Genomic DNA, 25386 nt, shown 5'->3' on the forward strand with positions numbered 1-25386 from the left:
CTAACTCTAAATCTGAAAGCTTTTGGTTATTTTTGCTTAATTCCTAAGATGTGCAAACTATTGTTTTAGTGTTTTTTATTGTCTTTAATGGTAATTTTCTGTACCATTGCTCCTTTATTATTCTGTAAAGCACCTTCTGCATGAAGAGCCTAATGCAAATCACCTTGCTTTACCTTATCATAGCCTTCCTTTGTATGATCATTGGCCGTCTCATTTTCTTTTGCCTCCAACCGATTTCTAGACAGCCAGACCATTGTGAAAAATTTTAAGTTGTTTTTTAGACATAATAATTATGTTCCAAACAGTCACAAATTTCCAGTTGTAAAAATAAATGGACAAAGGAAGCTCGTGTTTTTGTCTGCTGCGTTTGGATCCTCGAAAAAAGAAAACACTGTCTTTTTTTCTTTTTACAATAAAACATTTATAAATAAATATTACAGGAAGTTCATTGTTTACACAATTGGTAACTGAATGCACATCTGTAATCATCTGCAAAATGCTATCAATATTACACATTTTTATACTTGTTCTAATGCTTGTTTTCTGTGTTAGCATCCTGTTTAGAAAAATATTCCGTGCATCGTCAACACCCACTTATCCCTGCGGGGTCAAGGTGAGGCAAATGATTTTGGTAAAATCTAAAATCTCCACAAGCAAAACAGCATAATTAAAAAATATCTATGTTTTCGTTTTCTTCATATAAAAATGGAAAAACAAAACATTTCTTACTAAAATTAGAGCTATATTATCTCCCACTGTATAAAAATTCATCATCGTTAAACACAATTGAGACTGGTGCTTTAAGAGCAAGTATAGTGCTAAGAAAAAAAACAAGGATTCGCTTCTTCTATTTTTTGTTACTCTTATTTGTTTCAGATCATCAAACAAAGTTTTGTATCACACAAATATAACCTGAGTAAATACAAAATGCAGTTTTCAAATGACGATTTTATTTATTAAGGGGAAAAATTGTAGCCGAAACAACTTGTCAACTATCTGTAAAGATAATTGAGCCCCTTGTTAAATCATTATTAAACGGTGATTAACCAGATTTTCTGGTTGAATTTCACTAGTCTGGATTACTATCAGACCTGTAAAATCATGAATTAATTCAGATAGAACCAGTCTTACAAGATGAAGTTGACTAAAAGATCTCAAAGAGCAACACAAACAAAGAGAAAACATGAGAAACACAGTAACTGACATCTATCAGTCTGAAAAGGCTTATAACGCCACCAATAAGGCTTTGGGAATCCAGCAATCTAGACTGAGATTGGTTATTCTCAAATGGAGAAAACATTGAACAGGAGATTACAGGGAGAGGCCAGCATTGCAAAATTACTTCACGAGCACATCCACAACTCACACAACAACCTAGAACAACCTCTGAAGCACTGCGAGCCTCATTTAAGGCTAGTGTTCATTATTCAACAATAGAAAATAGCTGGACAAAAAATGTTATCCATGAGATAATTCCAAGTTAAAAACCACTGCTGACAAAAACAATTTGATTGCCTAAAACACTAATGGGGGGAAAAAATCCTGTGAACTGACAAGACAAAAGCAGAACCTTTTGGAAGGTGTGCATCCTGGTATTTCTGGTGTATATCATAACAACAACCAAACGATCAGTACTTTACCCTAAAACGCCAGTGCTCTTGGGTTATGTATGCAATATTCTACAAAAACAAAACTGCAAGTCCAACTGTGACTGTCACAAAACAAAACAACTCCACAACAAAAGTCAACGTTTCCGAGTGGCCTAGTCAAAGGCTTAAATCTGATGCTGCAAAGTGACCTGAAACACAGTTCATGCTTGAAAACCCTCCAATGAGGCTGAACTGAAACAATTCTGCAAAATAAAAAAACACAAAATAGGAAACTAAAATTCCTCCAATACCCGATATCAGTCATCGGCAACATTTCATGGCTTTTGTTGCTGACAAGGTTTTCCAGGGAACCAGGGATTAGTTTTAGGGGATAATTACTTTTTTCAACAGGTCAAGGTTGATTTGCATTTTGTGTTTACTCAAGTTATCGTTCGTCTGATGACAAAATGTGTCTGATGATCCAAAACGTTTAAGCGAGACAAAAAGAAAAGAAAAAAGAAATTCATCCTGCGGGGGGAAAAATAATTCTTCAAAGTACTGCAAGTTCAAGTGGCGGACACATTTTAAATAACACATAAAGTGCGCTAAACATGTTCTCATACTAAAGTAGGTTTGAGGTCATCTTTGAACACGACGGGCCGCGGAGGGGCGTAGAGGTTCGTGTAATCCTCGAACTCGCTGTCGGACGAGTCTGAGGAGCTGTCTGAGCACAGGAAGGAGCCTCTCCCCAGGCAGGAATCACAGTAAGGTCGGTGGTAGTAGCAGTAATCTGTGGAGCTGCTAGAGTCTGAATCCCAGTATCCGCTGGAGTCTCTTATGCACCGATGGCGCTGCCTGCCACTGCCGTCTTCCTCCTGAGGGGCGCAGTTCTGTCCGGCACAGAGCGGGCATCTGTGAGACCTGAAAGCACACCTGGGACACTTCTCCATTGTCTCTTCTTCATCTTTATCCCTCCCCTCTTTCTCCTCCACGGACCTTCCTAAATCGGAGACGCTGACGTGAACGTGGGAACGTGTATCGTCTGGATTTTGGTGTTCACGGGTGTCTCCTTTCAGTCCACAAACTGGAACGTCGGAGCCTCTGTAGAAGCAGGAAGGGGACAAAGCTCTCCTGGAGGTCTGGAAGGGAGGCCGGCGTTTTCTCATCCCGCGTGGAGAGATGCTGGGGTAGTGGAAGAGCGAGGCTGAACGAGGGGAGCAGAGAGACAAAGGGGACAAGGTGTTCAGTTTGGGCTGAGAAGACGCCCTGGATGCCTGACCTGGAGCTCGGAGCGCCGTCTCCGAGGCGGCATCCATGCTCAGCTCCTGGAGGATCTCCTGTAGCTGCTCGCTGCTGACGAAACCAGTCAGTTTGGGATTTGGTCCCATCTGCAGCGACAGGCCGCCGTAACTGAAAAGGTTTTCCGCCTGAAAGGGATTCAGTCTTCTAGGGCTTTGCAGAGAGGTGACAAAGTGGACAGCGTCTTCCGCTGTCCTTCCAGGATACGTGCGAGGCAAAGGCTGGTTGAGATCCTCTCTCACCGTGGACTCTGCTGCGTCTCTGGCTGCAGAGTTGGAGACATCTTTCAGGGTTCCCCTCAGGGATACGTTATCAGCGAAGGGCGGAGAAACAGGATGGAGGTCCATTGTGTTTCGGACAGAGGAGGACGTCATAAGTGCGTTCGAGGGATCAGGAGGCAGAGGGAGATTATGGGAGGAGGGAGGAAGTAAAAGTCTGGATTTCGTGTCTCTCTGAGGTAAACAGGAAGAGGAGGTTCCTTCGTACTGAAGCTCAGTTGTCTGGGTGGAGGAGGAGTTGAGGTGAGTGGCAGAGGAATCAACATCCTGGTCCCCGAGGTGCTGGCTTGCTGTCATGAGCCTCAGGAGTTTATCCTTGGCATTGTTGACCTGCTCCTGAAGACTGTCAATCGCAGCATTCTTCTGAAAAGAGTAGAGAAAACATAAACATAAACTCTAGATGTGACCACTTAAGTGAACTATGGTACCTCAGACAATAACTAATCCAATATGATTCTGGTGTTTGGATCAGATTCCTATCCAGGGCACTTTTAAATGATGCCATTCATTAAGCTCGACTCCGTTGGTGCACTGTCTATGACTTTTATGCATGGGCGGCCGGTGAGCACTCGGGCTGCCTTTAGCACAATTTCCAAAATTCACACCGTGTTTTGTGGAGAAAAGCATGTAAAACTATATTAGAGAACATGAACAAATCTGCTGTTCTTTAACAATTTGCCACCCCCCCTTTACAATAATCAGAATCAGAAAGAGTTTATTGCCAGGTACCGTAAAGAAGAAAACATTCCACAAAACTAGCAAATTTCTCCTATGGCAAGTGCAAAAAAAAAATCCACAAAGCAAATATATAAATGATGCAAAAAGCGAAAAAAGGTAAATTACATATATAGACTGTTGACATTTGTACACAGTTAAATGTTCACCAGTCAAGAGAGACCGTATTGACTGTTGCAGCTGTTCATGTGGCATCAATAAATTATTCAACATTCAAATGTCGTTTGTGAAGCAGGATGCATTTTTTTCTCTAGGTTTTGTGGGTTCAGAGGGACACTATCCAATCTAATCCAATCCAACATACAAGCTACTATAGCTCCAAATGCGGACGAACTTAGTGCCGTGCTTTAAAAGAAAGGTGGCAAAGCACACGAGACCTCAGTTTGTTGCGTATGGGCCTGCAGACCTGTGCCAAAGCTGTCCACTGTCCACAGCAGAAAGCGCCAACAAAGGAGAACCTGAGCTGGACCATGGAACAACGCAAGGTGGACCAGTCTGATGAATCACATTTTCAGAGCAACTTTATGGAACATTAAAGGGACAACAAGTAATAATGACACCTTGTGGTTAAAATGGGAACAACACATACTGAACGGTTTGCTGTTGGACTGAATTTTTACTTCCGCAGGATAGTTATATTCTGTTCTATTTCTGGTCCGCTTCTCTTACTGGCTTCCATGTTTGCAGGCTGCTGCTCTTTTGCCAAGATAAAACACCAAATGCTGAGCTCTGTTTTGAGAACCCTGGGAACTCTCACATGATTGGTTCAGGAACCAGGAAGTAAACACGGGCTACACTCTGAACCGAAGCAGTTCTGGACCGTAGCTCTAAGGTTAGAAAGGAGAAAAACGTGACTAAAACTCCATCGACACATTGTCGATGGAGAGGACCGATTGTTTATTGAGAATGTTACTTCCATCCTGGGTGACAAATGAGAATGATTTAGGTTGATTTTACAGTAAATCTCTTACTTATTGCCCCTTTAAATACAATCTCATTAAAATATTTAGATGTTACCTGATGCATGAAACCCTCTCTCAACATGCAATAAGCTATTTTAGAAGAGCGTAGCAGTTCAGTTTTAATGCGTGTGAGCTAAACATAGACCACAGAGAGGGATATAACCATGTAATACGGCTATAAATTGTGCTTTTACTAGCCTGGATGACCATAATTTCTAAATGCCATTACTCTAAAAAGGAAGCTGACTCCTGATCAAGACTCAATATTGGTTGTTGTAAATGGAAAAGTAATTTACAGAGCTAGAGTCACACTGAGGCACGTTCAGTACTTTCTTGAAAAACCAACCAACCACTGGCTGCATTAGGCACACAGTCAATAACAATCAAAATTTTCTAAGTATATTAATAGAGTTTGTCTTCAATTAATGTCATCACCTAATTTCTCTAGTTGTATTTTAAGGGCTATCCTATTGTCCTAACATGGTAATTTCTGGCAAATCTAAAGAAAAGACACATACAGCCAATTGGAAACCAACACGTTAGATAACGATGGTTACATTCACCTCCTACACACACTGTATGGATGTGCAGCATTCAGCCCATAATCAGACTGTCTGACGGCTCAGTCATGAACAGCTCCACCCTAAAAAAACTCTAACAAACAAAAAGATACAAATGTTCTTAAGCACTTTTCATCCTTTGGTCCATGAAGACGTTTAGGTTTTCAGAGAGACAGTTTCACAATAAATGTATCGCTGGTGGAAGGCAGAAGTCTAGATGACTGTTGTTGAGATGCACTTAAATTAGTACGAGCAACGACAACTTACTTTTATGCATGTAGAAAAGAAATCATTACTTTGAAGAGCATCATTTTGCTACGTAAATAACCATTTTTTACACATCTATGGACACGGTTAAACAACAAAAAGGTGTTCAGCTGCAGGATAACAAATTATTTTAGTTAATTGTAATATCAAGATGAATGCCCTTTGCCTAAGTCGTGGCCAAAGGGAACGATTTTCTGTCAATAGATTTGTACGTAAAAGGTCGGTTTTCTAAGGCTATAGCTACTATCATCCCCGTTTAAATGAGCCATTACCTCACTCAGGAGCTTTTTCATTGAGCTGTTCTCCCCCAGTAGGAAGTAGATATCATCCTGGCTGTACACGGAAGGCTGGCTCTTGCTGGGGCTGCTGAAATACTTGGCCATTTGACTTGGGTTGTTCTGGTCCTCCTCAAACTGTCGCCACTGGGTCAGCTGCAATGAGAGCAAGTTTGATTTGATATGTGAGAGTTTTTCTGTGTGTTGCCTTGATTTCTAGTGTATTTCATATATATATATATATATATATATATATATATATATATATATATATATATATATATATATATATATATATATATTAGGGCTGGGCAAGTTAACGCGTTAATTTCGCGTTAATTCATTAGACTATTAACGGCGATATTTATTTTATCGCGCATTAACGCATGTTGCTCAAATGCTTTAAGTCAGTGTCAGTCAGCAGGCGCGCTGACTGCAGCGCGCTGTCACGGCAGCACTCTCCCGCTCCCCCTCCCCTCTCGTACATGGCTCAGCGGCGCCAGCCAATCAGCACGCAGGCTCAGCCTGGCCCGCCCACTCAGCTCTCACACAAACTTAACACACAAGCAGCTGAGAGAGACCGCAGCAGCGAAAAAAACATGAACAGGGAAGTAGCACTGTTTGGCTTTATTTTAATACCGTAAATGAAATCAAGCCGTATGTTTTGTAAAAAGCCGGTTCATTTCAGTGGAAACACAACAAATTTATCTAAGCACGTGAAAAAACATGAAAACGTCGAGCCCCAGAAACGGAGAGAGGAGACGAAACTTCTCTCATTGCCCCGACAGACCCACAGACGTCTCTGACTGAGGCGTTTCAGTCCTCCAGGGAACATCCAGGTAGATCAGTGGATGGATGGATGTTACTGGAGCCCACACATAACATGTAATTAAGACCTTGAAAGAACCCAGTACATATATTAAAAAGTGTTATTTAAGATAAGATAACATTAGCTAATCCTTTTTTTTATCCCACGACGGGGAAATTTAAAGGATTAAAGCAACAGGAAGGTGCACACAACACAGACAAAATTACATAAGGATTGAAATATATAAGAGGTGGATTAGCGAAAAAACACTGAACATAACATTATTGTTATTATTATTATTATTTAATTGTAATAATAAAATAAAAACCACAAAACCCAAAAGGTCAACAGTTTCATGATACATCAAGCTTAGGGACTGGCTAATATACAGCAGGTCAAAAAAGGCCATATTTTGGCTGCAGTGCTTGCTGTTCTCTTATGAAGAAAAGATCAACTAGTGCACTAAATTCAATAGATGGGTTGAAAATATCCAGTATAAAATAAGTGCTACAAATGTTACAACACTTTTGTTCATATGGCAGCAGAACATTAAAATAAAAGTGGTCTTTACACTACTTTTGAATTCATTCTTTTAGTTTGCGCATACAATGCGATTAATCATGATTAATCGGGCAAATTATGCGATTAATCGCGATAAAAAATTGTAATCGTTGCCCAGCCCTAATATATATATATATATATATATATATATGTATATATATATATATATCCCCTAACATGAGTTGTGACTCCTTTCGGGAACATCAAAGCAGGTGTCTTTCAGCAGACCGCTCATTGCTCAAGCATTTCCTCCCCTCTCGCCGAAGATGCATTCCTTTACGTTAAGATAAACCCGCTGTTAGACTCTCAGGGAGTCATAAACCTGTTTGCAGCAGCCGACAAAATTTGACTCATTAAGAGAACTTCTGTGTGAGTCATCCTCTCCTCCTGACAGACATCGAAACTCCAGGCGTGAGTACAACAGTCATGTATCGGGTTTATTGGTTTTACCCTCTAAACACCTCATACACATGCTGTCATCCGTCCATCTGTTACAGTTTCTGTCTGTGGGGTTGATTTTCTCATGACAGATATATAGAAAAAATTCTCCTCAAATTTTGGCGCTTCAGGAAAAGATGCTGAAAGTGTGCCAAAATATTACAAATGCTAAGTAATCTTTACACCAATAAGGACATTCTCTTTACCCTGAGTTGTTTTGTTTTTGTTTAAATCAATTGCAACCTAAACCATTGTTTGTCAGCAATAGCATGCGTCTATTGGGTTTTGCCTCTGACCTGCGGCACAAACAGCATGCAGTTGGTGGCCAGTGTGCAGATGAAGATGGCTCCAGCCACGGTGCTGTAGACCAAGTTGGGCCAGGCGTGCAGGAAGACGAACACGGGGACGGCCACGGCAGAGCAGAAGGTGACCAGTGTGACGGTGGTTATGATGGTGGGAGACTGGTTGACTGGAGGATGGCTGACGTTGCTGGTGAGCCCGGCCAGGTAAGTGCCATAGAGGAGAAGGCAACCCTGGAGAAACAGGTGCAGAAGGCATTGTTATGCTACTGTTTAAATTAAAAAACAAAAAGAAAATGTCATTTTGCTTATTTTTTATTATTATTATTATTTATCTAGATTTAGCTCTAAGCTATTTAGAAGCAAATTAGATAATATTGTATATCTATAATGTATGATGTCATCATGTCTATGTAAACAATGTATCACTTGCATATTCAGCTTGCAACTTGCAAGGTTTTAGCTATAATCCCAAAGTATTTTCATGTTTTTAGTATAAATGTATGGATACACATAATGGATGCCTTTAAAATCTTGTTTTTATTATATGATTTCTTAAAAACACTTTAACTATCCTGAATTTTCTGACATCTTTTTATATCTATTCTATTGCTTTTGATAGATTGGCTCATATGTGTCTCATACATAAAAAAATAAACTTTCCCTATATATATATTTATATTTATAGTCCAACCTTTCCTATCTGTGTTTTCCTGTTCATGAAGGATAAAGTTTAGGATCAAATAATTCTTAACGGTTTTTCAGCAAATTATATGTCAATCACTTGAAACTTGATTTTATTGGTGGGTGAGATTTCTAATCTAGAAATAATCATGCCAATAAGATGCTACTTTGATAGTTGAAGCTTAATTTAAATATCCAAAAGTAACATTACAGGAATGTTTCTTTTTTAGGTTTGTGCAGAGATCTGAGCAACTTTCAAAATAATTAGTAGTTCAAGATTCAAAAAAGCATTTTTCAGTACACACTCTTGATATACTTTTATTGCCACCACTGGTAAAGATGTGTAACAAGCCTTAAAGTGAATTAATCTACTATTGCACTGACAAAAAATTCACACAGAAATAGCCGCACTTTAATTAAACTACATTTATATGGCATTAGGGCTGGGCAACATATTGAGATTTTAAAAATACCGAGATTTTTTAAAAAGAGATGAGACCATATCATTTATATCGAGATGGTCTATGTTGCGTTATAATTATAATTTTATGTATTCCAGTAGGTTATTTTTCGGCCATTTCTCATATTTATCTTTGTTAAAAATGTGCCTCTGCGTCATTTGGGATAAATCTTTGATTCAGAGATTTTTTTTTTGTAATTACCTTCTGAAAAGAAAAACATATCGAGATAAATATTGTATTAAAAATATCAAAATATCAAGATATTACTTTTTGGTCCATATCTCCCAGCCCTATATGGATTAAAATATTTTGTTTAACAAAATCACCAGTCCTACGCTTTTTTTTAGACATGTTACAATTCCTATAAATGTAACTATATTTGTAATCTATACTTTACCTTTGTAAGTCAACATTAGTGTTTAATAAATAACACACAACTTCCTGTTTATCTACTATGTAAACATGACAAATGGGACCATATCCCTTAGGCACTTTTACGAATTGGAAAGACAAGCGAACACGCCACTCAAGTAAAGCAAGCGGGAATTGAGCTTCATAGAGCCGGAAAAAAGATGACAAGGAAATAGCTGCTTGTCTAAACGTGCTCATATCTGAGGTGAGAGCAATAATTAGAAAGTATAAAACAACTGGAAGGCTGCATGACGACCCAGTTGTATGTTAACACTATGAACAGAGGTACATGTTTTTAAAGCTCACTGTTTAAAAACATTTGCAGTGTGAGATTATTCTACTGTAGTTAAAGATCTATTTACACGTCTTAGGGTGTCGGTAATTGTGAAGGAAGCTGTGTCACCCTTTCCAATTTAACTTTGGTCCTGGACATGTTCCGCCTCTATTCAATTTACTTATCTGTCTCAGCTAATTAAAATCACAGCTACGAAGCGCTCTGAATTAACCCATCTGTCCCTACAGGAATGTTTCAGTTTGTCTACTCCAAAACTGGAAAAAAAAAAAGTTTGAAAAAAAATTGTCTATGATTTGTCACCATGAATAAACACACACACAAATGTAGCAAATTAGTTACACTACAGAGTCAGGAATGAAAACAGCTGAAGCTTACTTTCTGAACAGCAATAATGACGACCCAGATGTTTGAGTATTCAGAGGAACAAGAGTTCAGCTGTGACAAAGAGTAGGAGGTGTCTCTCTCAGTCGCCTAGATGAATACAAACAAAATATTACATTAAATTTGATATATTTAATGAGTTTATTTTATTGTAGGAAAAATCCACCTTTCCACATTCCTTAATGCATCCAAAAAGCATCTAAAAGCACAAAGCATTCAGGTCCAATCATGGCTCAGTAATATGTTACACGCAATCATCCCCATGTTATATACAGAAATCCGTCAAGCAAATTACTGCAGAGCTTCGTGATAAAGCTCACCTTGGCAACGGCTCTGAGAGATTGGGAACATCTGAGCGGGTCTGTGAGATTCCAGGTGGTGAGAACCAAGATGTCCAACAGGACCAATAGAACCACCATGCCAATCAGCTGGATGTCTCGGATGATCTGAAACACAATCAGAAGAGACAATAGCATTGGACTCTTTTCATCCATACAGCCTTACAGCATCCACATGCAGAAACGTAGCAGCAAAAGGAAGAAATAAAATAAAAATGCTTGCTATTATTTTTAGACATATAGTTTCATATGCAATCTCAATATAATACGTTCAGCTGCTCAATTACTGAAGTTCTAATAGCTGAGTATTGAGGTGGATTTCAAAAGTCCACCCATTTCTGTTTAAAAGTCTTTATGTGACACAAAAAAATGACACAGTGATCAAATAAGTTACAGCAGTCTTGTGCCATATACCCTGTACAATTCAACTCAAACATAAACCCCTTAGTGGAAAAAAATATTTAAAAAAAGGGGCAAGAATCTGGTTATATGAATCCGTGCATTATGATGGATTCTCCAAATCCATCATACTTTGAAGGCTTATCTTGTCTGCATCCCTCTTCAGGTAACCTGCAGACATGGTGTTGGGTGTAGCTCTGGACTCTGATTAGACCGTTAATGTTATTTGTTAATTTTACTATCATGCAGTCTATCTTTCGTTTATTTGGATATTTGCTTGGACATTTTGTGGAGCTGAAAAATGAAATCCAGATTCATTTTCAGGAGATTTGTAGACGGTGTGGGACCTCATCTGCAGTAATTTGGGCATTACTCTGGTGTGGCATGATGAAGATAGAGCGCAGCCATGTTCTGACCCTCAACTATGGTCATTAAATCATAGAGTAGCAAAGAAAGAAGAAGATCCTGGATATGAGCAGTGGAGATGAGCTTCCTCCATAGAGTAGCTGGGCTCTGCCACAGAAACAAAATGAGGAGTCCCTTCATACAGGCAGAGCTTAGAATAGAGCTGCTGAGTAGAGTAAAGAAGTCAATCGAGGTGGTTTGGACATCTCATCAGGATGTTTACTGAGCTTTAACCTTTGGAAATTTTCTGGGTACATCCATCTGGGAAAAACACCCAATAGGAGAATCAGAGCTGTAGGAGGGACTACATATCGCAGCATGGGAATGCCTAGGGATCCCCCAAAATGAGCTGGAAAGCGTCAATGGAGAGGGAGATGTCTGGCTTTGCCTCATAGCCCTGTTGCCCCTTAACCCCGTCTTAGAAACGCAAAAAAGGCAATCAATAGATGGATGAAAGAAGGATTTTCAAAACTAATTTGTACAGAACAAATGAGTTTTCACATTAAAGGTGGAACAAGTTTTTAAGGGCCGTATTTACATTACACTAAGGTTGTGTCTGAGTGTCTCATGAGGCGACATTATATCTGCAGATACTTTGAGTTTTTGTGTTATTGTAAGAGTATGTCATCAATGCAAACCTCAGCAATTTGTAAGAAGAAGAAAAGAGGGCGCACATACTGAAGGACATGACCACAAGGAAACCAGAAGAGCATGTTTACCACTCTCTTGTCCGGAACTCGCTGAGTGAAAACTCTGTAGAGTCTCCAGGTCTTCCCCAAAATTGGCCCGAAAACCAGAGTGCTTCCAATGCAAAGCGTCCATATCCGAGCCTGGAGTAGACAACAGCACGAGGATTACCTTAAAATTGACCTCCAACAGTATGGCGGCGCGGCTAAGAGGATTCAGATACGTACTTGAAGCACGGTAACAGACACTTCAGCCTGGGTGGGAGCTCGTTCATCGATTGCAAACAGGAAGCCGCTGATACATGTGAGGACGCTTCCACAGAGAGTCAGAACATTCAGGTTGGGGCTGGACATCTTCACTATCCTGATGGATCAACACAAGCAAAGTCAAATATCTCTTACTATGCCAGAGCATTGACTCTTAAGGAATGTTACACTTAATTATATTACACTTTTCACTCTACCTGTTGTTTTTGAAGCGCAGGGTGAACAACAGAAAGCAGAGCGCCAACAGGATGCCAGAAGACAGCATTGTCCAGACAACCGCTCTGAGCACAGGAGAGACGGAATGCCTCGGGACCTCTTCTGTCGACTGCACACACAATTTAACCCACATTAAACCCCATTTAGATTCTGTTTTATGATTATGGAAGACATGATCACTCATACATGAGTTCCAGAGTCCAAGTTTCTTCAAACCCAGATGAGGAAAAAAATGAAAACAAGCACAGGTTCTTGTTGAAAGAAATTATTTTATTTTGTGGGGGGAAAAAAAGCATCAAACATCACAAGACAGGCTTGTAGCTAGTACCTGCAAACATTTACCATGATAAAGGGCAGAATATTGTGAAAATTTAGACATTTAAAGGCAAGATAATAAGCGGTGCTGAGTTGACCCCGTTGTGATTCCTTCGCGGGTTGAAGTAGGGGAAAAGTCTCTCGCTGAAAGTGTATCCGGTGTACGTGTAGACATGAGAACGAGAGTCTGAGTTGTAAAAGGAAACCTGGCCTGCTTCTGCGTCCACATACACCCCCACTGTCTGGGGTTTTTCCACCAGTGGCACTCGGACAGGAGGACTGCTGAGTGCCCAGTAGCTCCCATCCTCCCTCATCCCCAGGGTCCAGTAGCCTCTTTCAGGATTCAACACGTTCCCTCCTTTTCTACTGACCGACTCGAGTCCCACTCCAACATCCCACTCCGTCTTCCCTTTCACCTGGACCTCGTAGTAGAACCTCCCGAAGCGAAACCCCTCATTTCCAAGGACACTCACGCAAGGGTAAAATCGTTCTGGATTGTCGGGGAGGTTCGCAGCCACGTCGCTGTGATAGACCTGCTTCCGGTTTTCAGAAAGCACCAGTTTGGGATGAGCCGTGTCCGGATCCAAAGTCACGTCCACGGCGTAAGCTTTTGCCCGCTCAAATTCGGTCTCGCAAAGCCTCTGCACCTCTGCCTTTATGGTTTCTTCAAGCTGGCATGCGGTCCTCCTGAGTGCCCTTCTCACCGTCCCCACATAGACTGCACTTTGCACCAATATTTCAGACCAATCTTTGGTGCTTGGTTTGGCGGAGAAAGCCGGAAAGCTGTGAAGAAGGTAGAGATCATCGTTTGTCTGTGAGAGCAGCTCCAGCCCAGTGCTCCTGTTTGTCAGCTGATCAATCTCTTGCTCAAGCTCCATTATAACCCCACTAGCCCTGCTACTGACGCACCTCTGCTTAGCTGAGATAGCCTCGACCACCTCAGCTTGGCCTGTCTTAACAACTTGCAGCAGTTTGTTAAAGACGTGCAAACTCTCTTCAACCTCTTTTTCTGAGTTTCTTCTGCTGAGCTGGACAGCTTGACCGACTTCGCACATTTTCTGAAGCCGACCGTGGATGCCGTCTTGCACTTCCACGTTCATCCTTCCGATCTGCGCTCTCTTGTCTCGGCCTTCGCGCTCTATAGGAACCGTACGGTGTGCCTTGTGGTCCTCCCCAACACAGACCTGGCAGACGTACATCTGGTCAGTGTGGCAGAAGAGGTTCAGGAGGCTCTCGTGCTTCTTGCACAGTCTGTCCCGCATGTTCATCATTGGGCTGATAAGGGTGTGTTTCTTGAGGGTGCCTAGAACGTGATGGGGCTCCAGATGAGTCTGGCAAAATGAAGCCAGGCAGTCTAGACAGGATTTCAAGGCTTTCACCCGTTTACCGACGCACACGTCACAAGAAACGTTTCCCGTGTAGCTTGCTTGATCCGTCCCACTGAGCTCGTCTTGATACTTCATTTCCACGTGCTCTTTAAACTGAGCAGCAACCTCCGATATGAAGGTGTTGACTTTGAGGTCGGGCCTCTTGAACAGCTTGTGTTTGCACATGGGGCACTGCGGCAGACTGGTGCTCTGCCAGTATCTCTGGATGCAGTCACGGCAGAAGTTGTGCCCGCACGGCGTGGAGACGGGCTGGTTGAACACATCCAGACAGATGGGGCAAAGGAGCTGCTCCTTAGACAGAACGCTGGCGGCTGTAGCCATATCTGGGAACACATCCAGAGAGGAGAAGAAAACAGGTGGGATTTTATGGAACAGGTTGGGTCAGCTTCTTTTATTTTTGTCTTTCCACTATTCTATAAGGCTTAAACTGACTTAGCAACAAATGCACGGTGTTACGTTTCATCACAGCATGTCACACGCTAGCTGGACAGTGTTACATGTTAGCGAGGATCAACAAACAACGGCTGTAAGGTATTTTAAGGACAATGAAAAGGAAACCTTGAACCAACCTTTCACTAAATTTAGCTGATGCATTACCCACAACAAAGCTCACACACAATCGGGATCAAACTGTTGAATTACTTTTGAGGCACTTAATAGCACAACTTAACGTCATGAAGCATAAAAGATTTCTATGAGATAACTCACCTTGCTCCTTTTTGTTGCCTTGAAAGGAGAAAGGCCTGATTGCGTTCTTTGTCAAAGTGTTTCCGCTGCTTTATCTTTTATTTGAGAAGTCTGATAACATTTCCTCTCACCCGCCTTATGCTGTGTGTCTGTCTTCACTCTTCTCTTAAAGGCATCGGGGACAGAGGGGGATTCTAAACATAGCTTCAGTAGTCCATCCCATTACCTTTCCAGATCTCAGCTGTCTCCATCCAGTGGAATAGCACCACAGTTCAAGCAGGCCAACAGACAGACATGGGGGCATTTATATAAAACAGTTTGTAAGGAGATAAGTAAGCACTTTGGCGGCTAAACAAATGCAGAAGAAAACTCTAAAGGCAAAGCACTATGAAATAAAACGTAGATAAATGAGACAAAATAACTACAAATAGCTAAGAAATTGAAACTTAGAAAGTTTTACTCAGTAACCCAGAGCCTTTCTATCTCAGAAAGTTGTCTGTTTAATGTTAATGTTGTTCTTGTTTGTTCAAAATATGAGAAAACTAAAGTCCCCACTTACTGTAAAAGTGTTTTTACAAATATTTTTTTTTATTGCAGTAGCATAATCTCACAATGAAAAAACATTAGAAAAGTCTAGCCTTTAATTAGAACCCATTTATTCAGTAGGAAACAATTCCCACACTAAATCACCATTGGGTCCACGTCTATAGGCAGGCTATCTTTTAATACTTTGTACTAACTCCTTTGGCTAATAGGAAGATACTTTAGTTCTCACCTGAAGCTTTGACAAGGTTGGAGTTTAGAAAGATTGAAGACCAATCTTTCAACTTCTTGACTTGCTGCCTACTGGACCATTTCTTCGCTGATTAAGTTGTACTTCATACTCATTTTCTTTTTATCTCACATTCTTTTGTATGTAACATTGGTTAACATGAGTTATGTTTAAATGTACTTTATAAATAAATTGTAAGTGTGAATTGAGATCCTTTTTGGTCATTATCATGCTAAAAGACCCAATATTAACCAATTTTCCATTTCCTTAAAGCGATGTTCACGTATTCATTTTAAAATATCCTGACATTTCATAGTCTGTGATGCCACACTCTTAGAAAAGGTTTCCAGACCCTTTGGGGTAGACGCAAGCCCAAGGCATCACCAAATCTCAACTTTACCAAACGTTCAGCAGGAGCTGTGTTTTTTTCCACTACTCACCCATTGCTTCATGCAAAACTGACAAGTTGAGTCTTCAGCTTATCTCACCACAAGACTCGTTGCAGGTAAAGTCATCCTAGAGTTGGTCAAAACTCTAGATGTTTATGCTTTTAATGGTAGGTCAGAAACAATAAGGGGGGTAGCTATGGTCTGATGGCTGTCATGTAGTCTCTCTGACCCTAGAACAGAAAGCTGTGGAGATTTTTTTAATCTTTCTTATCTCCCCGATGCTGCTCAGTGTGTGTTTTGGCTAGGTAAACGTTTGAAGCTCTACAATTTAAAACACTTGGACACGTTTTAGTTTTAATTGCTCCGGCTGTAGGCATGTTGCTGCTTTCTTGGAGCATTTTTTTTTTGATTAATGGAGGTCAACACCTAATACATAAATGAAATAATCTTCTGTTTTCCCGTGTTGTGGGGAAGTTAGAAGAACTGGGCTTCTGTGTCACATAATATTCTTGAACAAATTTATAAAAAAAAACAAAAACATTTTGTGATTTTTGTGGAATTGTCATTAAATAATATACTGCTGCCATAAGAGATGTTGATTTAAGAGCTTTTTCCACATCTTTACCAGGGATGCCACGAACTGCGTTGATGATTAGTATTATGCAATAATTTATATTATGCTACGCAAATTAGCGACAAAGACGGAGAAAAAACCCCAATGACAACTGAAGACATCTTGGTAAGATAGCTGAAAAATATTATTATATTTAATTCAGAAAAAAAACTCTGTTTTTGAGACCTATGTGTTCCTATATTCCTATATTTTTGAGCGCTATATATTATTTTTAGACTTCCAAGCATTTCAGAAGCGACCGGTCATAAGACGTCTCTGGATTTAATAAGATGTGGTTCAGGTAGGATTATCAATACAATCATTACAGCCATGAAGAGTTATATGTGGACATGGGAAGAAAAATTTGGGTACATAGATTGTTACTAGAGGCTGCTGACTGGTCCTAGTATTTATGTTGGCGATGACTACAAAAATCCCACCATGTTTGTGTGAGCCCCAGAATTGGACCAGCACCCTAATGGTAGCTCGGTCTACATACATGGATTAGGTTCTCTTTAAAGTGTTTTTTGGAGAGGCTTGGTATGGATGTTAACCATAACGCAGATAAAACTTGCAATATTGTCCTGTGAGCTGATCAAGCCAACTTTCTGCATGAAGACTTGAGTGAAAAACTCCTAGCTCACTTTTGTTAGCTCTACAGTTTATAATTTCTGGTTGACATGCAGGATCGTTGGCATCATAAGAGGAGAAATTAAAGAGATTTCGAAATAAATGTTGTGTCGTCATCGAAAACCTCGAGCCAAGTCATTTAAATGACTAAACACAATGAGACAGTGTCTGAAAATGAAAGTATAACAATAAATCTTTACAACACAGCCACAAGCCTGGAAATCTGTCATCCACAGTCATGTCAAGTCCCAAACACAGGACCCGAAGGTAGTCAGTCGTGGGAATAAAAATTGGTTCCAAATGAGCAACTGAAGGGTTATAACATGTATGAGAGGCTGCATGTGACTGGCACTTAAAATGCATCAGTTTCAAAACACCAACTCGCTTTTAAGTCAGAACCTAACATACAGCTCCTAAAGTCATTGGCATGTCTGATGAAATGTCTTTAAAATTAATTAAAACAAATACATCTCATATTGTCATAGTATAATCTTACACTGAAAAAAATGTCAATATATTTTTTCAGAGGGGAAAAAGACCCCATGATAAATAATTGCTATTTATAAATTTATAGAATTATAGGCATGACTTACGAATCCTATGAAATACATCAAGAATCAAGAAGCTGTGTTGTCATTATGTGTTATCATAATTAAACGGTTCAGAATGCACATAAATACACATGACAAAGACACAACAAGACATGATTTATACGTTTTTTTTTTACTGTTATTTAAAAAATAAATAAAACTATTTATTGTATTGGCAAATGACAGCACTCCCTAAGGGGCTTAAACGTGCATAAAGTCTTTGGCAGCATATAGTCCTTAGCAACTAATGGGCTCCTCAAAATGGTAAAGAATAGAGAAGATGCAATTCAAGTAAAGAAAATGGTTGTTGAGCTTCATCAGTCAGCCAATTGGGTCAACAATAAGTTTACTACCTTGTCCATGTCTACACCCAGAGTAACACTTAGAACGACGTGAACTGTTACAAAGAAGGCTGGACGAGAATCCATTTCTATTGTTCAATCAGGAACAGTGAGGAGGACAGTAAAGGAGATTAGAAAATAATTCTCCAAAATTTAAAGTTGGAGAGCACCTCTATCTCCATAACAACCAATAGACACTATCTGCATTTTAACTCAACAAACAGGACTAGAATTCAGCTTTTCAGCAACAAACACTTCAGTTTGGTTTGCCATAAAACAAACCAGATGATGTGGAAAACCGAATCATGCCTGCTGTTAGGTATGGTAGAGGATCTGTGATGTTGGGGGCCAGTTTCTTCTCTAAAGGCCCTGGTGAACGTTGTTACAGACTAGATTCTGACGAACTCTTTGAAACACCTGGTGTTTTAAATAGAAATCTGTAGGTTTCTCCCAGTAAACTGAAAATGGGCCTTCACTGGCTCCAACGCACATATGGGCTTGGCTGTCACCTACAGTCTCAGGACCAACGCGAAAGTCTCAACAGTGTGCACACATAAACAAATACACAACAGAAAGAGAGTAACAGACGTAGAGCAAGAGGAGGATTACCAAGTTTAGGCTGCATAGTCTCCGTAGGATGTCCTGGCTGTCCTGCCTGCTGACTCCAGCCTGGATGAGGCAGAGTGGGGACTCACACACAGAGCTGCAGTTCAGTTTAGGCCCCATGACCGGCCCAAGTCTGTCCTCCATCACGCACACATCCTGTGGAACAATCCAACCAAACAGGAAAGTAAAGTCACATTTGGGAAGTGAACACGGCGGTCCCTTTACCTGAAAGAAATAAAGGGGTAAAGGCTAACCAAATTCTTAGATCACGCAAACGTTCTTCCCACAGAAAAGTTATCTTTAGTTATTTGGATTTAATTGCAACACGTTACACGAGTTAAATATAAGAACAATAGCTTCTAAAGCTTCAGTAGTTGTAAGACTGAGGTACACCACAGTGTGGTGCTATGGCTAGAACAAGGAGGAGTGAGGGGACACAAAAGAAGATTTCCCATTGAACTGGTGGCTGAAAACAGGCTGAGCAGAGAAGCCTCTGAGTTTCTGTTTGTCCTCAGTGTCTCTCCCTATCAGCGCAGAAAACAATGAGCTGGTTCACAGTCAGCTTTTAATCACGTCGACGTCTTCTGCAGTCAGCTCAGCTGATTAGCGAGAGTGTCTGAGACTGAAGAAGTAAACTTTACTAGAAACGTGTTCGTCACTGCTGCCACAGGCGTTTTTTTTCCTCCTTTTTTTTTTTTTATGAGGCTCCCCCCATGTTGCTTCGACATGCTCGACATTGGAAAATGAGGCACATCTGATGCTCTGAGTTGAACCTAAACTTAAGTCTGATTATTGTAATTGCAGATGTGACTCAGCCGCTCTATGCCAAGGCGGGCTCAGATCGCTTTTATTGATAAATATTGGCAGACAGGTGAGTGTTTCTGCGAGCGGGGTGATATCAGACGCTGCACGTCTCTTCGGTGTCTGTTGAATGACTAACACTGCCAGAACGGGCCTTGGATGTGCTGAGTAATCAGACATGCAAAAAGAATGGGTCATAAATATTTATAATTAAAAGATCCGAAATGCAAGAAGCACTGTTAACTAAACAATGCGGCCCTACTCATTTGGGAAATGTCTGAGGTTCCTGTTCGTGTCCTGTCGTCACTTTCCAAGTTTAGATCACAGCCCGGCTTCTTCCCGCAGGAAAAGCCGGCAGAGAGAGGCATTTCCTCCAGTTTTTCAAACCCTCGGCCTGGAATTCTGTAGTTTTTAGCTTGGAAAAGAGCCCAATCCTCTACAGGTGTCAGGGAGGTCTACCCGACACTCAGCTTTGGGTGTGGAAGGGGTAGCACGGGTCACTGTGTGAATAGCAGGAAAGGCTTGCAACTTCCAAACTGCATTCAGTTTATCTGGACATGTTTTGACAGTTCACAAAAGTCATGAGGAGTGTCTTCTAAAGTCCTGAAGGCTAAACCGCAAGTAATACCGGAGCTACCTGTGTGTGTGTGTGTGTGTGTGTGTGTGTGTGTGTGTGTGTGTGTGTGTGTGTGTGTGTGTGTGTGTGTGTGCGTGGGATGGGCCTCCATCCTGTTTACGGTTCAGCTTTCATTTTGTTCACACTCCGAGCCGCTTTAACATTAACCTAATCGCTTATCGCAAACGCTTTAAAATAAAACTACTGTCACATTTTGAGCCAGAATGTGTAACATTGTAGAAAGTGTGAAGCATGAATGAATCAGGTTCTCTTTGTGTACCCAGGCTTCCTCCCACGGTCCAAAAACCATGACTGTTAGGTCTTTGTAAATTGCCCTTAGGTATGAGTAAGTGCGCGGTTTTTGCTCTGTGTGCCTCTGCGTAAGCCTGTGATGGACTGGCAACCTGTGTTCAACGACGGCCAGAGATAGGCACCAGTTCCCCCGCCGGCCCTGCAAAGATAAAATAATATGGAACATGGATGGACGGTGACAGCTTTTAGGAGGAATGGTAGTGCTGGCGCCTTTCCTGCTGTAGAGTATAAATGTTGGTCAGAACTGGAGCTGAAATGAGGTCTACTTGAACACTGCCATAATTAGCTGTGTTTTTAAAAATAACAGCTTTTCTAAGCAGTCATTCACCACACTGGTGAATTACAGGCAGACTGGACTCGCCACAGAGAGCTTTCAAATCCCATGGTTTGTTAGATCTCCAAGTTAGCACACTGAGACAGCATTTTTCCTGATTCCTCTTCCTCACAGGATGAACGTCCATATAATCGCTCCAGTTCCAAACCTAAAGTCAAGCTGGAGATTTTGCTCTCACTACTTACCTCTTAATTGTGCCATGCACTAATGCCAGGTTTCATGTTCCAAATGTAATGTGATCAATGTTCAGAAACATTTCGGGGTGCTCTTCAATATTAAAAGTAAAAACTACATATGTAAAATGTAGTTTTACGCTTTACATAACAAAAGTAAATTTGACAATATGGGCCTTTTAAGCTTTCCCAACAGGCCACAAGTATGATTTTTTTAAGAATTAATAAAAATAGGCGTAATACTTATTTTCCTGTCAATTATCCGGTTATACTTTAATTTTCTTGAAGATTAGAGCTGCCACTGCCAGATTTAGGTTTAGTTCAGGGAGCCTAAATTGAAGCATTATTTCTGAGTCAATAATCCGTTTCTAAGTTTATTCTTTAATCTGAGTTAGAATGCAATTACAGGCAGTCAGAAAAAAAAGAGCTCTTTAGATCAGCGCACAACACATGCAGGGGGTATGCAAGTGTGCTTCATCCAACTTCTCATTTGTCTTAAATTCATCAGAATATAAATGTTAGACGCGGAAATGACATGGATGTGGCTGGACGAAACTTTGTTTGAGAAACGCAAAACTTCATCCATAAATGAAATCTCCCAGTACACTTCAATTTGTCAAATACATTTTAATTGCGTTCGATGCGGATTTCAGGAGTGATCCCTAAATACGGATTAACCTGTGTTGAAGCGAGCCTTTTTTTTTTGGCGAAGGGAACAATTACGCACGGCTTTGCGCACTCAAGACAACTTAAACTCTGCGGTAAAACAATGCAATTGAAACCCGGAGATAAAGAAGAATAACACATAATAAATAAATGAATAAATAAACAAAATGCGAGGGAGAAGTTATCATTAAGAAATGTAAAACGTTTCAAGATCCGAACCTCGGTCTTCCACGAAGGACGACTCCATCGCGCCGTCCTGTGTCAAATTCCATCGCTCGAGTCCCCAAAAAGTTATGATAAAAGACGAAAAAAAGCACAAGTTATCCAGCATTGCTAGATGGTTTCCGAGGCTGCTGATTTGGTATGAACCCTCATGCTTGACCTCGCCGTCAAAACTGTCAGTCTGAGACGATCCTGTCACTCAGGAAAACGATCAGCGGAGTGCAGGAGTTTCCATTTGAGTCTGACGGGAGAGGGGGAAAAGGGAGGGAGGAAGGCAAGGGTGTGTGTCAGGAGAGGAGGTGACTCCCCCCCCCCCCCCCCACCTCCTCTCCAAAAACCACTCCAGCCTCTAAGAGTATGACGAGAACGCGCAATGCTGGGGACCCCAGGTGGCCGGCAAATGGGACAGGGCGGGCGCGTCACATCATCTGTGCACCAATGCAAATAAACAGGCTGCTTGTTTTAATGGAAACACAAATCATCAGATCTATAATGTGTTGTTTTAAAGCAGGCGTCTCTGCTTCGTGTTTCTGCATGGCTGATACATCCCATCAGCGCGCGGTGTTTATCCACGGGCTCGCAACGCGCCGGCGTAGATGCTCGCGCATTTATTCCGCCAGCCATAAGAGGCATAAAGTTGTTATTAAGACGTCATAGAGATTTACTGTGGGAGCCTTCACACACACTGTCATTCCTGATGAGGGAGTGCCACCGCTGACAGCTGCAAAGAGGGGAAACGGAAGACATGCGCGGATTATGACCCACAGAAAGAGAACAATGTGCGGATTTGTACCTCAAACACTCATCATCAGTCCACTTTCTCTGATCCTCAACATGTCTTCGTGCTGCGTTGGCCATGGAGACGTTGTTTCTCAGTTTAGACAAGCGTTTAAATGTTATTTTTTTCTTGTAATTTTACCAGTTGTGTTATTTAGCATTGAGTATAAAGTTTTAAAATGAACCTACAGCACATATCTGGAGGCATGAACCACCTTGATAAACCTGCTTTAAAACTTACGCATGTTCGCCCTATAGAGTAGCTGGAAAAAATGTCTGTAAAATCTTAGACCAAGTGCACTGTCTCAAGTGTGTAATTAAATCAAGAACCTGTATATTTAATGTGCACAGGTATTTATGAGAAATGGATTGGCTGACATCCTCATGGGAGACCTGGGACATTAGTAATTCATTGGATATATTACATGTGGAGAGTTGGAAGAACCAGTCTTGCTGATAATTTAGCTGACTATAAAATATTTGGCAAAATCCCCCATACCACTTTAAAGTTGTTCATTGCTATTCTAATAACGCCTTTAACGACCACTGAGAGGTTTCTGATCCACCATTGTCAAAAAAGCTTTTAATTACAACAAAAGTAGTTTATACCTGGATGAGTCTCCAACTGGACTGCTTATGTGGAGCAGGTGCCAAGGGTTGGAGTTGACTCTTTTAGGGCTATTTGGCTTTATGATAATCTGGTGCCCTAGAATTAGAGAAATGTCCTGTGTTTCTCCAATTCCAGGAAAAGCAAGAAACTGAGACAAATCCACAAATAATAGGCATGAGAGGTTGACTACAGAATGGATACGCAGAAAAACACAGAAGTAAATATCTACTGAGAAGAGGTGACTATTCTTAAAAGAAGACGAGGAGACTGGCAGCAGTTAGTTGAGAAAGCCAGAAAACAGCGAAAGAGTGAACCTCGGGGAATGAAAGGCTGAACAGAAGCTAAACCCACAGAGACCAGAAACTTGAAAACTGAACAAACACGGAACACAAATCAGTGTGTGAGTTGCTAAAGACAAAAAAAAACAGACAAAGAAATCAAAAACAGGACTGACGGGAAACAGGAAGAAAAGACAACAGTAAATCAAAGAGAGAACAACAACAAAACAGTGACTCAGTAACTATGACTCAAACTCTTAATTGAACCTTAATTGATATAAAAGACTTAAGCAAAAACACAGTCACAGAAAACACAAAGTCTAAGGACTTATAATGGACTTAATGAGACGGGGTGGGGGGGTTCTGGGAAGAGGGGCTGAGGAGAGGGACCAATCCAGCTAACTACCTAAGCATTATTAACTAGCTACATATCCCCTGTATGTTTATGACGCAATTAAGTTTTTAACAAACTTTGTTTAGGAATTGCATTAGACTAATTAACTAACTAATTGAGTGAGTGACTGACTAAGCTATATTCAACTAGCTAGCTAGCTAGCTACAGTTGCATTTTGCTTATTTCGCTGCTTAATGTTAGCAGCTCTGTTACACCCAAAGCTAAGCTATCATTCTCCGGTTTCAGTCGTGATCAGGTTCGGTTAGAGTAAAAAAGCAGCTGGCGGACAGCAGTTAGACTCAGATTACTGGGCTTATAAATATTTTAACTGGGGACGAGGAGGTGCTACTCAGAAAGCACAAGTCAAAACACAGAAGCTAGCCGAGGAGGATGAAACAGGACACATGTAGCTCTACTGAGGTTACCAGACATCAATCAAACATTTAGACTTTATAATCACCAAATACAGGTGTCAGTAACAGCCTCTCTGTGTCACTTGGACTACTGCGTTGTGCGCATGTAGCAGCTGGAGGCAAAAATATTAAAAATATGGAGCCAAGTTTTTAAGCTCATTACATGCCGTTTCCTGTTGAACCACTCCTGTCGGGCCGTGCCGCTGTTTCCTGACATGGAAGCATCCGCAGTTGTTGTTTAACACCCGACCACAGTGCCAGTGAGTCCCACCTCTCCTGTGGTTTTTTCACTTTTTTTGTGTGTGGGAGGATGAGGCATTGTTCTGTATGTGAGGCATCGCTGAGCTCCTTTAGCCCGGTGCTGGATGTTCGTCTGGCATGCCCAGGTTTGTCCACCCTAAACAGAGAAACCAATCCTTCCCTGGAACAAGGCAGCCCTCCTTACAATGCTCCTGTGGGTCTTTTTCAACACTTGAATTAAAGCTACCAAGCAACCAGCCATGTTTTCTTTTATTGCACATCATTAACTCACATCAGTGTTTGTAAAAGCTATTTTACAGCTTGGAAAAGCAGTCTTGCAGATCCCGATGCAAAAGAAAAAACTACAAGGCAATGGGACTGAAGGGTATTTTAAAAGCTGTTTGATACATAAATGAGTTTTCGCAGGTAGAACGAAAACTCCACCCTCAGTCATATTATTCCCTGTGTGTTTGACTGGCATCCCAGAGTCGAACGGCAAGTTTATATTTCCACTCTTATTAGTGGAAATAACAAATAAAGAACAATTGAGATTAAAGATAATGTTTGGTTCTGCAGTTCAATGAGTTTGTGGGGAGCCGATGCCC

General features: G+C 41.0%; 1 protein-coding gene across 3 annotated transcripts; it reads right to left on the reverse strand.

Moving 5' to 3' along the window:
• Positions 1–933: 933 nt before the first annotated feature.
• gpr156 (G protein-coupled receptor 156) lies at positions 934–22303 on the reverse strand. Of its 3 annotated transcripts, XM_036139194.1 has the most exons (11): positions 15026–15287; positions 13442–14640; positions 13322–13333; positions 12596–12711; positions 12360–12495; positions 12165–12275; positions 10624–10749; positions 10298–10393; positions 8069–8305; positions 5963–6121; positions 934–3529 (listed from the first exon to the last, which is right to left on the reverse strand). In XM_036139194.1, exons 2-11 carry the CDS (start codon positions 14636–14638, stop codon positions 2207–2209), a joined length of 3513 nt encoding a protein of 1170 aa, XP_035995087.1. In that variant the 5' UTR covers positions 14639–14640; positions 15026–15287; the 3' UTR covers positions 934–2206. The 3 variants fall into 3 exon arrangements, with proteins under 3 accessions (XP_035995087.1, XP_021178510.2, XP_012730562.2); XM_021322835.2 differs by lacking the exons at positions 13322–13333; positions 13442–14640; positions 15026–15287 and adding exons at positions 18949–19101; positions 22067–22303 and having other exon boundaries at positions 934–3526; positions 12596–12723; XM_012875108.3 differs by lacking the exons at positions 13322–13333; positions 13442–14640; positions 15026–15287 and adding exons at positions 18949–19101; positions 22067–22303 and having other exon boundaries at positions 12596–12723.
• Positions 22304–25386: the final 3083 nt, after the last annotated feature.

Source organism: Fundulus heteroclitus, chromosome 7 (assembly GCF_011125445.2).
Source record: "Fundulus heteroclitus isolate FHET01 chromosome 7, MU-UCD_Fhet_4.1, whole genome shotgun sequence".
Classification (NCBI taxonomy): domain Eukaryota; kingdom Metazoa; phylum Chordata; class Actinopteri; order Cyprinodontiformes; family Fundulidae; genus Fundulus; species Fundulus heteroclitus.

What these genes read in the sequence shown, in the direction of transcription:
- gpr156 (XM_036139194.1), bottom strand. Translation starts at nt 14,638, where the DNA reads ATGGCTACAGCCGCCAGCGTTCTGTCTAAGGAGCAGCTCCTTTGCCCC. An exon ending in GAGTTCCGGACAAGAGAGTG is followed by an intron (nt 10,750 to 12,164) that starts GTAAACATGCTC and finishes ATTGTGTTTCAG; the next exon opens with ATCATCCGAGACATCCAGCT. An exon ending in CTCTCAGAGCCGTTGCCAAG is followed by an intron (nt 10,394 to 10,623) that starts GTGAGCTTTATC and finishes GTATTCATCTAG; the next exon opens with GCGACTGAGAGAGACACCTC.